We start from the raw sequence: 15,197 nt of genomic DNA, 5'->3' as shown, positions 1-15,197 counted from the left end.
TTTTCTTTTAATCTTTGGGAAATATTCAATTTTAAATTCATTTTTTTTCATCAAAATGATGAGTTTCCTTTTCGTCTATGAACAAACTTTTTAAATTGTAGTGGCATGGTCGGTCAATTGATAATTTGTATGGCTTATTACAGGTAAAGCAGTAATTTCTATTTGACAGTTGTGTGTACTCTGGGGGTGTGGAATAGCTTAATTTTATGGGGAACATCCTGTCCATGTGTAATACTTAAAATATATTCCAACAGATGACATTACACAATTTTTCTTCTGTTAAATGAATGATTTGTATATCATCATAATTTGCTATTAATATATAAACCACATTTTGGTGCAATAATTTCTTACCATATAAATATTTAATATTATGAATGTAGAATGAAATATGTCTACAGTATGATCGGTTTTAATCATTTAATTTATAAACTTTAGGAATCAAAATTTGTAATTATTTAAAAACTCAATTTTAAATTGTTTTATATCAACACATCCAAATTTAAATTATTTTAAACATTAGATTTAAACTCAGAACTGTCAAGTAAATTTAAGACACAATTCAAAATGTTCAGAATATGTCAAGACATACTGAGAAAAAATAAGAATGTCGAGAACATGTTGAGAAATTTCAAGACAGTATTTAAATGTCAAGAAATTGTCAAGAAATTTTAAGACCATATTCAGAATGTCAAGAATATGTCAAGTAATTTTCATACAAACTTGATATAAATGAGAATTTGTCAAGAAAAATTAAGACTCAAGTCATACTTTTGGAGAATGTCGAGTAAAAGTTCATGCAAATCAAGACAAAAACTGGTCTTTTCAGACTTTTAGACTTTTGTAGTGTTATCTTTCATCTTGACTTAAATTTTGAGATTTAAAATACCTTGATCTTTCGTACCATATTAATATTTTTGTGTTAAATTTATTTTTTCAGGCGGACAAAACGTCTCTTAAATCCCTAATCCCATGGAAAAATCAAAAGCTCATACATGTACACATCAAACAAATGGATATCAAATGGTTTATTCCTGACTTGGTACAAGCATTTTCTTATGCATAGCTAGCTAAACCTGAACAAACCAAAGAGACATAGGTAAAAATTTCAGAAAAAGGAGTACAGCAGTAAACATTGTGTCATAATATTAATCACTATAGAAACAAGCAAACATGTTATATATAAGCACAAAATATGATGTAACAAAGCACATTAGCAAACATGAAAGACAGGAAAACAAAACTTTGCATTATCGAATCTGAAGTTAAAGGTAGTTCTTATATCTTTACAATTTTCTTGAGAAGAGAATGCTTGAAGTCTGCTTCATATGAATAAAGACAAAGCCCAGCCAGAAAAAAGTTTAAAATGAAAAAAAATCTTCTTTGAGCAAGATGCTAAACCTAAATATGTACTTTGATTTGCAATAACACTTCCAAGAATTCAAATAAAACTATCACATGATTTCGTTGTTTTAGGTGTAATACCACCATTGATTTTCCCCTATTAGTCTTTCTTACGCACTTTTCAAAAAATGTGCAGAATTTATCTTTGTTTCAAATAAAGAAACACTTGGCATAAGTGAAGTTGTATCCTGTCCTGAACTATAGAAAAAAATTCACATAACATTTTATTTGCATATAAGATAAGTACCATCACTGGAAGTTATCCAATTAAGTTTTTCCACTTATCTAACCTGTGTACAAGGTTTAGGAACCATGTAACCAACCTCAAGATTACAAAATATTTTATAGAAACCCCAAATAAAAAAAAATAATGATGCTTTAATACCCAAGATATATGGTTATGACACAGAAATGTTTTACTGCAATAAAATGTAGGATTAATTACCTACAACTGTCAAATTCAAGGGAATATACAACCGGATGTGACATACCATGATCTGGTGCTATTACACCTTTACCTACCTGTATGAATATTGATTTAAAATTTCTTTTAAAGTAACATTAAAAACATGGAATGCACTATAAATCTTTTATGCAACAGTTTTGTGTATTCCATATTTGTTAGCCTGGCGTTCTTTTCTAATCAGTGTAAAACAGACAATTTGCATACTAAAGATGTATAAGGTGTTTTAAACAGTTATTTGTAGTACTAAACAAGAAAGTTGAACCAGGTCTAAAGTAATTTCATAATCTTAGATATATAATATAGATATAGAAATGTAATAGTTATTTATTATTTCAAATCGACGTTTATATAGGAGTATTTATATTTCAACTATTTTTAGTTTCATTTTCTTATATAACGTATATTTGTTTGTATTTTTTCTATATTAAAAAAAGGTCAATCATCTTTCAATACATGCAATAGAACAACTAGAATCAAGTGCAAGCATTTTTTTAGTCATAATTTGGTTTATTTTTAATCTACTGAGATTAGTTAGAGTAATGTTCACCTGAGATTATTATCCTAGCAATCAGTGTAGCTAATGTATCGGACAAAGTCCATAATACTATATTCCGGGTATGACGGGGTTGGTGTTGCAATTTGAATAGTTTTCTAGATTTTGTTTTGTATACTGTTGTCCTTTCGGTGTTTTTTTTTTAATTTTTGACGAGTTGCGTTATTTTTCACTCTCTGTAGGTAAAATAAACATAAAAAGAAGTGACCATTCTATCAAGTAACAAAAAGTTATCCAACAGCCATAAGTTATCCAATAGCCAAAAGTTATCCAACACCCAAAAGATATTGCGAAATTCAAAATATTCAAGACTTGATTTATATGTAGATTATATATAAACAACACTTATGAGTATTAATGTTTTGTAACTTAGAGCCTAACACTGTGATGTTAATTCCTTTACAATTTTAAGATTGACGGTAACAATCTTAATGTAAAATTACAATTGATAACGGAGTATGAAGAGATGATATACAAGATATATGTGAATTGATTTTTTAAAATAGTTCTATAGTTTGGTTTTTAATGATGATAGTTCTCGTCCTTTTTGTAAGCATAAGCTCAAGCTTTGTAAAATCAGATACGTCTTAATAAATGTTGTGTTTCCAACATCATTTCAGGCAGTGGTTTTCAAGTTATTTCAATTAAACGGAGAAAAAAAATCAAAGCCATGAGGTTATACAATGCGTTCGGTTAATTTATAGACAGTACAAGTCTTTGATTACAACTAAATTAATAACATGAATACTTAACCATATTGTAAGTAAGTCAGAACGATATTTCGCAATAACTACATGTAGTATGACATCATGACAAGTTTGTTTGTTGTAGGGAGAAAACAAAATGACCCTGAGCACACTTTTTTTCTTAAGATCAGCATAATCCAAAACTACACAAAATATGACGGAGTGACATTTAAAAGTTAAAAACAATAATTAATTCATCATTTGCGGTTCAGTTACACACTTCCTTGTGTGTATGTCAATTAAAAGAAAAATAACCAAAATGGTATAAAAGAACAATTCTGAAGCAGTATTTATCATATACTATTACGACTGCTTTTAAGAAAGGTAAGAAATTATTTAAACAAACGTAAATATTATAAAAATATTTTAGATAAACAAAACACCAATTATGCAACTTTGACAAAAATAAACAAGAAATAATTCATTGAAGAAATAGAAAATCATAGTAAAAGGTACAAATTATCAAATACTAATTATTATTTCTGTTTAGTAAAACATGTAATTTCAGTGATAGCAAAGGAAACATTGAACTTGTAAGAAAAATCATTCTTCAATAACTTAATTAAGAATGGTTTATCAAAAAGTGTGAATGCATTGCATAACAATTGAAATACAAGAGACACATACACATCTTTATTCCAGTAACTTATGATATTAATTCTGTTGATTTTTTTCAGAATTTCTAAAGATGATGATATTCCAGACCTTTTTCTTTTTGATGGCATTGTCCACAATAACAGTCGCCGGTAAGTAAACTATTCAATTTGCTTTCTGCAAGTTTACAAACTGTTTTAACAGAAGTGTTTAGGGTGTTAATATACAAAAATATAAATGCCTTACTATAACAAATCATCAAAAAGGTATAATTTCAGTCCTGAAGAAGGTGATTTACTTACATCAACATATTTTTAATTTTCATAGTTTTTGTATTACTTGATTTGTGAAAGTTATATAAAATGTCAGATATTTATATTACAGTCTATGCACCAACGGAAAAACATGCATTAGATAGACATGGAGTGGAAAAGGTTTTGCTTGTCGAAAACATAGTTGGAAGAAACATAAACGGCCGTCGTGGTGGTGGATCTCTTTCTGTATTGGACGTCATTGATGCAAATAGACGAACAGGGTCAAGAGCAGGTGGAACATCTCATGGAATAGGCAATGAATTTTTATCACATGGTTCTTCAGCTAGTATAGGATTGTCTGGTGGTTCTGTTGGAGGAAGGGTCTCTGTATCAAGAGGCTCTCAAGCTGGTTTCTCTCGTGCTTTATCTGACGATGACAGTATCAGTAATTGTCATTATGGGTGTGGAGATGACAAGTTATGTCGTTCAGGACATAAATGTGTACATGATGGCTGTAGCAGTTACTGTGTCGACATTTCTTCTAGAAGTTCATCATCTGGATTGACCAGTGTTTCAAGTAATGATGGTCATATATCATCTGGTAGCAGAATTGGTACATCTGGTCTGGCTAGAAATTTTGATCTCTCTCGCAGTTCTCGTTTGGAAACCATAGATAGTGGCCGTGGAGTGTCTGGTCATTCAGGTTCTGATATTCTTGATGCAATCAGCTCCGGACGAGTTGGACTAGATAATGTTGATTCCAGACGCAGTGGATCAGGTCGTACTTCTGGTTCAGGAGTCGTTTTTCAGTCAGTACTAGGAGGAAAAACTGATTGCAAAAAAGACTGTTTTAGTGACGGCGATTGTCCAACGAGCAAATACTGTGCCACTGTTAATTGTCACATGATTTGTAGAAGGAGACCGTCTAAAGGATACACAGGATGAAAAGCCCATCACCAAAATCCAGACTTTGAAATATTATTTATATTTTTTATACAATAAAATATTGCATTCAAATTGTGCCATAGTAAAAATTTTACGTACTACATCATAAAATAACGATAATTCAGGCGTTAAAGCAAATATTTAATAAAGGTAATGAAGAAAATTTAACAACATACATACATAAACGCAGTTTAGAAGAAACGATAATAAAACACATACAATAATTGACAAAAAAACATTTTAAGAAAGAAAAATGTCCGTTGAACCCTCCTAGCCAAACTTTCTGTATATATAACAATGTTTACAATGCAGCTTAAATGTCTACGTTGCAGGAATAAAGTACAAACAAAACGTAAGAAACACCGGTACAGAGAAATACTTAAATATATTTTATTATTATCGCTATTTTGTGCATTTTTCTTTTGATCTTTTTTTGTGATAATATTCATATCATGCTTCTCGCTTGAGATGGAAAAATTATCGCTAGAAACTAAGGAGGCCACGTGGCGTTGCTAACGAAATTGACATGAAATTGACAACGTCGTCCTAGGTAAAATAGCGATAAACAGATTATCATTGGTCATCTCAACTCGATTGCTTTTCTCACTTTCGCTGTACCAGCTCAAGCGAGAAAATCAATCTCGTTGAGATGATCAACGATAATCTATAATTACACATTACAAGTTGTAAACCACAGATTACCAACGGACGATTCTCATGAATTATCGACAACAGTTATGAAAGAATGTAGAGCGATGCCTAAAATCTTTATTTGCCAATATAAACACAATGCCTTATCAAGTTTTAAATTGATCTGCAGTCTAAAATAACTATTTAAGGTATTCATATTCTCAAAGAAGTGTTTGAAACTCTTTATATTAGATACGTGCTGATAGCAAGTTAAATCGGAAAACTAAAGAATCTTTTAAAAAAAAAAGAACCAGCGAAAGACATTATCCAAAAGTTAAATCACAAAAATATTGAACTCCAACGAAAGCTCAAAACGGAAAATCCCTTATCAAATGGCAAAATCAAATTATAAAACAAATCAAACAAATGGACAACTGTCATATTCCTGACTTTGTATAGGCATTTTCAAATCTAGAAAATGGAGGATTTAACCTGGTTTTATAGCACTAAACCTCTAACTTGTATGCAAGTCTAATCACATTCCATTATATTGAAAACGATGCGTGAACAAAACAGACACAATAGTAAAAAATGTCACTAATAGAGGTACAACAGCAACACGAACCCAACCAAAAACTTGGGGTGATTTCAGGTGCTCCGGAAAGGTAAGCAGATTCTTCTCCAAGTCGTGTTGCTTATTATATTACAAAGCCGATAAATAGTCTAATTCGTTAGGTCACGTTCTTGAAAAGGAAACGGGATTGTAGTTACGACATAAGGAACATATCCGATAGCATCTGTATAACAGATATTCAATAGCGGTCAACCAACTCGTGATGTCGTCCGTAAAATGTAAGAAGTGATGATTTCCACTTCACCACTTAAATCTCGTGATTTAAAAATGAAAAGGATAAAATTGGGAAGCTGAAATCATTTTTTTGTCGTAAAGTTTTTTTTTTCAACCGACCATCATACTCAGTTTCTAGATATAACACCAAACCAAATGACAAAATCAATAACTCAAACACATCAAACGAATGGATATTAACCGTCATATTCCTAATTTCGTACAGGCATATTTTTTATGTAGAAAATGGTGGACTGAACCTTGTTTTATAGCGATAAACCTCTCACATGTCGCACTTGTATGACAGTCAAATGATCTTTGTTTATAAAAAGAAGTATACATGAAACCTGAAAAAATGTCATAAAAAGAAGTTTAACTTATCCTATAAGCGAAAATGGCTTACCTCAGAAAAAATAAACCACTGCGGGGTTTTAGTTTGAAATATTATAAACTTTGAGAATTGTGTAGAAGCATTTAATATGATATCCAATATAACAGCTTAATACAGAAAAAAATGACGTCACAGAAAGGGACCAGGTTAACGATTGAGCATCGACCCTTTGATTACTCATCATAGATACAAAAATAGTAAATTGATAAACAAAATAAGGCGTGCGTTTCTTTTACAACGATTCATGTCACCATCAGATATTCCGACAAAAAGAACTCAGAGAGGTTAAACTAATTATCATTATAATACAAGATTTCAGTAATGGCAATGTATGATGTATAGAAAAGCATTAAAATTTTGACCTATGCTATGGGTATTTATCCCTCACTGTGCAGTTTGTTTGTAGCCATGCACACTTTTAACTTTAACCATTATGACACAGATCTAAGCGCACGGAATTTGTATACTATTTTGATATACTACTACTTAAAAGTTTTAAAGCTAAAAGATACTATAGATAAGATTTATTAGTAGAAAACAAATATTTCAGGTTTTTTTTCAAACCATGATAGAGAACATCAGTGAAATAAGTTACTTAAGCTCACTTCATGGGAAAATTTCTTCGAACTTTTGTTAACACTCAATAAGGACTAGATTAAAATCGTCCAGAAGATAACAGATGAACATGCAAACTTTTCATCTGACAAAGACACGATGGCGCCCTATTTTAAGACTTGTCACCAAAAACTAGAATTCATGGATAGTTACTCTTAAACACGACGTCTAAACACAAAAGTTGCAAAAATTGGTGTATTACTGCAATGCAAAGCAGAAAATGCTTTACCTTTCTATGATATTTGAGGTCATTCTGAAGTCAGCTGTGTGATATTGTACGTATGCCTTTCTTGTCTTATTAATCATTGTTTGTTTTGCATTTTATTTCAATGATTGTCTCTGCGAATCTGTTATCTTTACCGGTCATCTTTTATGTTGTTACGTTTGATTGGTCGTAGGTTTTAACTTCTTTTATACAAAAAAAGGTTCTTCCTGTCATAATTATCATGCATACGGTAGTTACATCAGGAAACAAACGTTCAACAGTGACCACTGTAGACAACAACAATTAATTCTGTCATTTCTTAACAAACGAAGAACGGGTAACGAAAATGTAAGAATTAGAAGTACATATTTTGTTATTTCAAGGATAATTATTTCACCCAAGGACCAAGATAAAAGGTTGATTGTTGAAACATTTTCGAGTTTTCAGGTATTGAAAGCAACGTATTTAAGTATGCAAAATACATATTTCATTTCAGCTTGTTTGAAAAATGTTATGGTGTTCTTCGGTTTAACCCCAATTAGACAAAACTTTTATATATCCTTTTAGCCGTTTGGTGGACGAGGTTGTATTTAATTAATGATAAACAAAACACATAATCTAAACCATATTCATTGATATTGATCGATTTTTTTTCGACAGTGAAATAAAATAAGAAAAGTATGTTTCATACCATAAATAATAGATGTGAAGCGTTATTCTATATTCATAATATGACTATATGTATGTTTTCTTACAAATACATTAATCATGTTAATGAATACAATGAAATTTCAAAAAAAAGTGTTCGGGTGCATCTGGAACACTTTTACCTATCTATTAAACCAAGATGTGGAATGATTAACAAATATAAGACAATTATCCATCACACACGTAACAATGTTGAAATTTAGGTCACAGAATTACCTTCAACGATGATTGATCCCATACCACATAGTAAGCTAAAAAATGGTTCATATAAGGACCGACCATATGAATGTATACATATAACAATTAAAAAATAAACATTTTGTTTCCCGAGGTAAACAGTTTTCGCAATTAAAATATATTCTCATTTCAGAATAAAAATCAGTGTAGATCTTGACAAGGAATTATCTTTGCCTTGCGAACAAATTTTTTTTATAATTGTTTATGGTATGTGTTTTTGTGTTACGGGTTACTGTAATTTAACAAATCACCAATATTTTTTTTCAATTGCTGTATGATTTTATTATCTTTATTCATATCTGTATATATGTTTGTATGTTGTTATATCTGTTCTGATCAGTTTGATTTAACGAATGACTTATCAATATTTTTGAAGAAATAACGGAAAATCTATACAATAACAAAAACTGAATGCAATATTTTATTTTAAAAAAGATAGCAAAAAGTGTTCATAGTCTGGATTTCGGTGATAACCTTTTCATGGTGAGTATCCATTTGACAGTCTTCTTCTACAAATTCTGTGACAATTAACAGTGGCACAGTATCTGTTTGTTGGACAATCTCCATCACTAAAACAGTCGTTTTTGCAATTAGTTTTTCCTCCTACCACTGACTGAGAAACTAGTCTTGAACCAGAAGTACGACCTGATCCACTACGTCTGGACGAAACAGTGTCTAGTACAACACGCCCACCTCGTCCAGAACTGATTGCGTCAAGAATATCTGCACCTGAATGACCAGACACTCCACGGCCACTACCAATAGTTTCCAAATGAGAATTTCTAGACAGATCAACATTTCTAACTAGACCAGATGAACCAATTCGGCTGCCAGAGGTGAAATGATCATCGTCGTCAGATAAACCACGAGACAAACCAGTTGAAGAGCCTCTAATGATTCCAGATACAGAGTTCCTGTCTCCAACAGAAGACCCAGACAATCCTCTACCGGAAGATGACCCGTGTGAAATAAATTCACTGCCTATTCCATGAGATGTTCCAACTCCTCTTGATCCTGCTCGTCTATTTGCATCAATGACATCCAGTACAGAAAGAGATCCCTCACCACGACGCCTGTTTATGTTTCTTCCAACTGTGTTTTCGACCAGTAAAACCTTCTCCACTCCATGTATATCTAATGCATGCTTATCCGAGGGTACATATACTGTAAAATTAAACATCTGACACTTTATGTGATTTTCATGAATTTATTAATTGGAAAAAAAATACTAGGGATTATTTTTATTTAACAATACAATAATATCCAGTATTATCGTTAATAAAACAACTACACACTTTTAGCAAAAGAACGTTGTTGTAAGCAATTGCAGAGACTGTTCGGTTTCGGAAATATCAGAACATTCTGTGTTATTTTTTTAAATGTTATCTGTACAATTAAAACACTTTTATTTGATACAGTTTATAAATTTCGACTAAAACACATTGAACATTTCTCTTACCGGCTGCTGTTACTGTGACCATTGCCATCAAAACGAAAATGGTCTGGAATGTCATCATTCAAGTCTGAAATTTAGAGGAAAAATATCCTTACTTACAAAATAGCAGTTCAAATAATTTAATACGAATTATGTAAATTGTGGAAATAAAGCTTCAATTTATAAATGCAATATGATTTTACAGAGAAATTAGGTTCACATTACAAATTAGAAAGATACATCGGATGTTTATTCACAAATTTACAAATGCAGAAAAAGGAACTTGAATAACTTGCATTGATTGTCAAGTATAAGTATAAGATAAACATATACCTTTACAGTATTTAAACATAAGAAACAAACATTACTTCGAATGATTAATAACTTGAATGTCTCCAATAATTATTTCATTCCGAATTAAACTTCCGATAGATTTTAAAACACAGTAAATATTAGTTATGAAAATAAATTATACTTTTAAGCAGTATTGTGTTACTGAATCTAAATTTAAAATACTGAGTTCAAAACCAAAATATTGAACTATGCATCACGCTTAAAACTGTATAAATAAAATTTTCTAAATCTTTAATAACTTATTTTCTATCTTTGTTACTATGGTACTTATCAAAATTGTAATATCTTTCATATTTATTTATACCAAATAGTTATGATTCTGCTTTAATAATTTCTTACCTCTGTTTTGAACAATTGGAATTATTTCTAATGAATAATGTTTTACTTCTTCCGAATCGTTCTTTTATACCGTTTTTAATTATATTGTTTATAATACACATGTACACAAGGAAAATTCTAAGTTAACCGCAAATGATGAATTTGTAGATTATAGGTGCACTTTTAAATGTCACACTGTCGTAGTACTAAGGAATTGCAATATATGTAAATGAAAAGAAATGTTATCAGGGTCAATAACACATTTTGTTTCCTCCTACAATCGACATAGTTTCCATTACGTCATTAAACATGTACGTGTAATAAAAGTATTGTTTTAAACTATTGTTAATGTTCTCAAATTAATGCATTTTATATTAATTTTGGTAGTAGCCAGAGACTTGTACAGTTTGAAAAAAAAAATAACTGAAGTCTTTCATTTCCTTAAAGACGAAATTATTATTTTCTTCGAATGGCTGCTTAAAGGTTATCTAGTTGACGTTAGAAAACTCTTTTAAGTAATTATAAGGATTTCTTTTAAATCTAATACGCAATACTAGCGATTTTATTTGCTTTTATTGTCTCGAAAACCGTTGCTTATAGGTTATCTAGTTGACGTTGGGAAAATCTTCTAAGTAGATAATTATTAGGATTTCAATCTAATACGCACTTATTGCGATTAGTCTGCATTTGATTTACTAGAATTATCTAAACAGAGTTCAAATAAATAACAGTTACGAATTTTACGAAAATGGACACTATTAATTAAAACAAAGTTAGGTCAAATCTGGGCATGGTCAGTTTTGTATTGGGATAAAATAAATCTTTTTCGTTGCGTGTCAACATTTTATGTTTAGTGTATATTTTATGATAAATTCATTCATCTTAACTAAGTATTGAGAGAACCTTCTTCTGTCGTTGCGAGTTAACATTTTTTGTTAAATACAATTTTCAGGGGGGACAAAACGTCTCCAGAGCAGCGACTTTGATCCAGTTGGTTTAACGATCAATTTTGTGAAAGATTTAATTTTCAGTGTTGATGCGACTCTTTAAATTCATTTTTGGATTGTTATCTTGGGTTGTATTTCGATGCAATTAAATGGCAAATCAAAAGCTCAAACACATGAAATGGATAGACACAACTGTCATATTTTGTTTTATAGCTAGCTTAATTTCTCACTTGGATGACATTTGCATAAATTTCCATTATATTGACAACGATGTGTGAACAAAACAAACAGACATCAAAGGTATAAATGTAAAAAATACGGGTACAGCAGTCAACATTGTGTTATAATCTTAATCATTATAAAAACAAACAAATATGTAAAGAAGAAGCACAAAAGGGAATATAGACAAAGCACATAAGCACAAATGAAAGACAAGAACACACATTTTTTTCCCATAGAATAATAACTCAATAACGTGGTGTATACAGTAACTACACAGCCACGTCAACTTGATATCGCCAAAAATATAAAAAATCAAGTAAAAGTAATACTGTACACCAACTTATTTCGTGGATACTTATTTTCGAGTATTGCCCTTTTTAGACTATTTTGCGATTCCAAAATTTACTTGAAGATAAATAATGTAAAAATCCAATTCTTACATATCCGCGACGATTTATTAATGTTTATCGGTAAACTGATAATACAGGTTTAATAAAAGTTAAAATTCCGCATTTATTTTCAAGTCCCCCCTTTTTTCTTTGCATTTTGAACTTTGTCCGTGTCTGTCATGTGACGTTGCCGTACTGTGACGTCACTTCTAAATTTTCTGACGTTTGAACGGGAAGCTTGTTCAAAATTGTTTTTGTAAAATCCAGTTCCATCCACAACACAGATGAAACCTCAGAAAAGAAATAGGCAATTGCCTAATAGTTTACGATCTGTTGCAGAGAAAAATGCTACCAAATGTTGGTAAAAGTCATGTGCATTCTGATCCAAAAAGACCCATGCGTGGCTCCTCGTTGAATCAAAACATAATTTCGGCGGGTAGTCATTCAACTCAAGTTATGGTAAACGTAAGCGGAGACGACATTATTGCCTCCAACCAAAACCAAAGTGACCTAGCGGAGTTGGACCCTGTGACATTAGCCATTCCTGGTCCGTCATCTTCGAGAGTTCCGATGTCGAGTACAGCTTCTCAGAGACTTGAATTGTACGATGTTACCACAACAGTCAACAAAAGAGCAGCCGATAATGATTCTAGTATAGTTTCCCAAGTCGAGATGGTCCCATCGATTAAAGATAGTCATGGTATGTATACGCATACAGGGGACCAAAATCCATCATAGTAGGAGGCCCCAGTCGCTAATTACAGGCTCGCACTCCGCCAGTAATGAAATTTATCTAGTTAATCACATTCCGGAAAGCATCCCTAGCATATTTGATCCGATTGGGGCTCATATTCCGTTAGAGATTAAGGAGTAAATTTGGCGAGGTGAGTTTATTCATTTAGGTTTTTTGCTAAAATCTGTTTCAGTTTTGGGCTCTGATTCAACTTTGGATGGCGAAGGTTTGACATTATGCGATTACATGTGTTATTGCCAAATCTCTCATTGGTGTGGAGTGAAATTTAGCCTCGTAGATACTGGCACTTGTCAGAAAATCAGGTGACTATCAATTCGACTCGTAAACGAGTTAATGCAACTGTTCGATATATTCAAGAAGAATTAAATCATGGCCTTGTATTTTGCTATCCAAATATAAAAGCTCAAGTTAGAGATTTATTCAGGCTCGACAGACCTCGAGTATTTCCTAATTGAAGAGTCTATAAATTAAATTTCAGTACGTTGTAGTAAACTCGTTTCGTTGGGATGAGAGTGTATAGACCTTCTCATTTGGCGGGATCTAGCAAGATGACAGGGAGGTCATGACCCTATAATTCTACGACGTTAGACCATATGTTAAAATATTCTACTGTGGTACTTGAGCGGCCGGATCATCACTGTTACCAGTTTTGAATTCTATCCTCCGAGTACCAAGGAAGCGTAATTCGAGTTATTGCCTAGCGTCAGTGTGGGATCGTGCTCCTCGTTCACTCTAATTTTCCTTAGAGGAACTTTTGTTACTTCTGTTACCAGAAAAACAGCTACTTGCCAATATTAAAAATGCCGGCGGTTTGTATCGTCTTGTCAGACCTCGTTTACTGTTTTCCCCCTGCGGCCAATATTAGTATTAACTTAAGGAGTTGCGGAATTGTTGCCTATGAGACAACTCAACTGTAAAAACAACGTTGGTATTAGCATCTAAAGGTCCCCGTACAACCTTCAACAATGAGCAAATCCGTTACGATATGCGGCTTGTTTTATTCCATAATATTTCTTGAATTATTTTAATTAAATTTGCGTTATTTTTCTACTCGCAAAAGTCGCAAAAATAAATCTCTCGCGGAAATAAGTTGATTTACAGTATTAATAATAAAAAAACAAGTAAAATATTACAATAGCACGTTATGAAGATGATAAACAACGTCAGTATCCATATTCTACTTAAAGTCCATCATTTTAGAAGTTGATACGGAAAATCCATCAACAAGTTTTTGGTAAACGGTGATATAAAAGTACACCGATCGCAAGAGGGAACAACAAAACATATATTCACACTTCAGACCTTTTTCTTTTGACAATGAGTTTGGTTCCAATGCCAATTTATAGACATATATACAGACCATAGAACAAATTAGCGAGCAAATTACAGATTGAAGTAGGGCCTTAAACGTTTCAACAGACCGGGTTGAAAAATAATGACTTTCGAACAGTATACTTTTGTTGCCTTTTTGTAATTTAAGACCTAAAACAGAGATGTAAATTGCTTTATAATTTTCAGATTGGCGATAACAATCATAATATTCAATGACGGAGCATAAAGAGAAGAGATGCAAAATACATGTCACTAGAATTGTTTTTCTAAATTGTTCAATTGTTTGGTTTTAAATTAGGCTGGATCTCGTCCTTTTTGTAAACATACGCTCAAGGTTTGTTAAATCAGATACGTTCTAATGATAACTACGTTTCAAAAAACCATTCGCACAAAATTTCAAGCAGTGGTTTTCAAGTAATTTCAATTTAAAGATAACAAGAATGTGTCCATAGTACACGGATGCCCCACTCGCACTATAATTTTCCTTGTTCAGTGGACCATGAAATTGGGATCAAAACTTTAATTTGGAATTAAAATAAGAAAGAGCATATCATAGGAAACATGTGTACTAAGTTTCAAGTAGATGTGACTTTAACTTCATCAAAAACTACTTCGACCAAAAGACTTTAACCTGAAGTGGGACGAACGGACACACAGACGAACGGACGGACTATCGTAGGTGGGGTATCAAAATATCCATACCATGAGGTAGTACAAGGAGTTCTGTTAGTTTTTAAACAGTACAAGTCTCTGATTACAACGAAATTAAGAAATTCAACCATGTTGTTGATAAGCCAGAATAATATTTCGTAATAACTTCATGACATAATGACAAATGTGTTTAGTAGTAG

At 31.9% G+C, this 15,197-nt stretch overlaps 2 protein-coding genes across 2 annotated transcripts; one reads left to right on the top strand and one right to left on the bottom strand.

The window, feature by feature from the left end:
* Nucleotides 1-3,850: 3,850 nt before the first annotated feature.
* Nucleotides 3,851-5,037, top strand: LOC139519594 (probable GH family 25 lysozyme 3). Its single transcript, XM_071311769.1, has 2 exons — nt 3,851-3,915; nt 4,148-5,037. The coding sequence occupies exons 1-2, from the start codon at nt 3,858-3,860 to the stop codon at nt 4,960-4,962; spliced, it is 873 nt and encodes a 290-aa protein (XP_071167870.1). The 5' UTR covers nt 3,851-3,857; the 3' UTR covers nt 4,963-5,037.
* Nucleotides 5,038-9,002: 3,965 nt separating this feature from the next.
* LOC139484487 (uncharacterized) lies at nt 9,003-10,830 on the bottom strand. The gene is made up of 3 exons (XM_071268221.1): nt 10,724-10,830; nt 10,055-10,118; nt 9,003-9,759 (listed from the first exon to the last, which is right to left on the bottom strand). Exons 2-3 carry the CDS (start codon nt 10,110-10,112, stop codon nt 9,074-9,076), a joined length of 744 nt encoding a protein of 247 aa, XP_071124322.1. The 5' UTR covers nt 10,113-10,118; nt 10,724-10,830; the 3' UTR covers nt 9,003-9,073.
* Nucleotides 10,831-15,197: the final 4,367 nt, after the last annotated feature.

Source organism: Mytilus edulis, chromosome 1 (assembly GCF_963676685.1).
Source record: "Mytilus edulis chromosome 1, xbMytEdul2.2, whole genome shotgun sequence".
Lineage (NCBI taxonomy): Eukaryota > Metazoa > Mollusca > Bivalvia > Mytilida > Mytilidae > Mytilus > Mytilus edulis.
The sequence above is the reverse complement of the archived record's forward strand: the minus strand, read 5'-3'. Positions and strand labels throughout refer to the sequence as shown.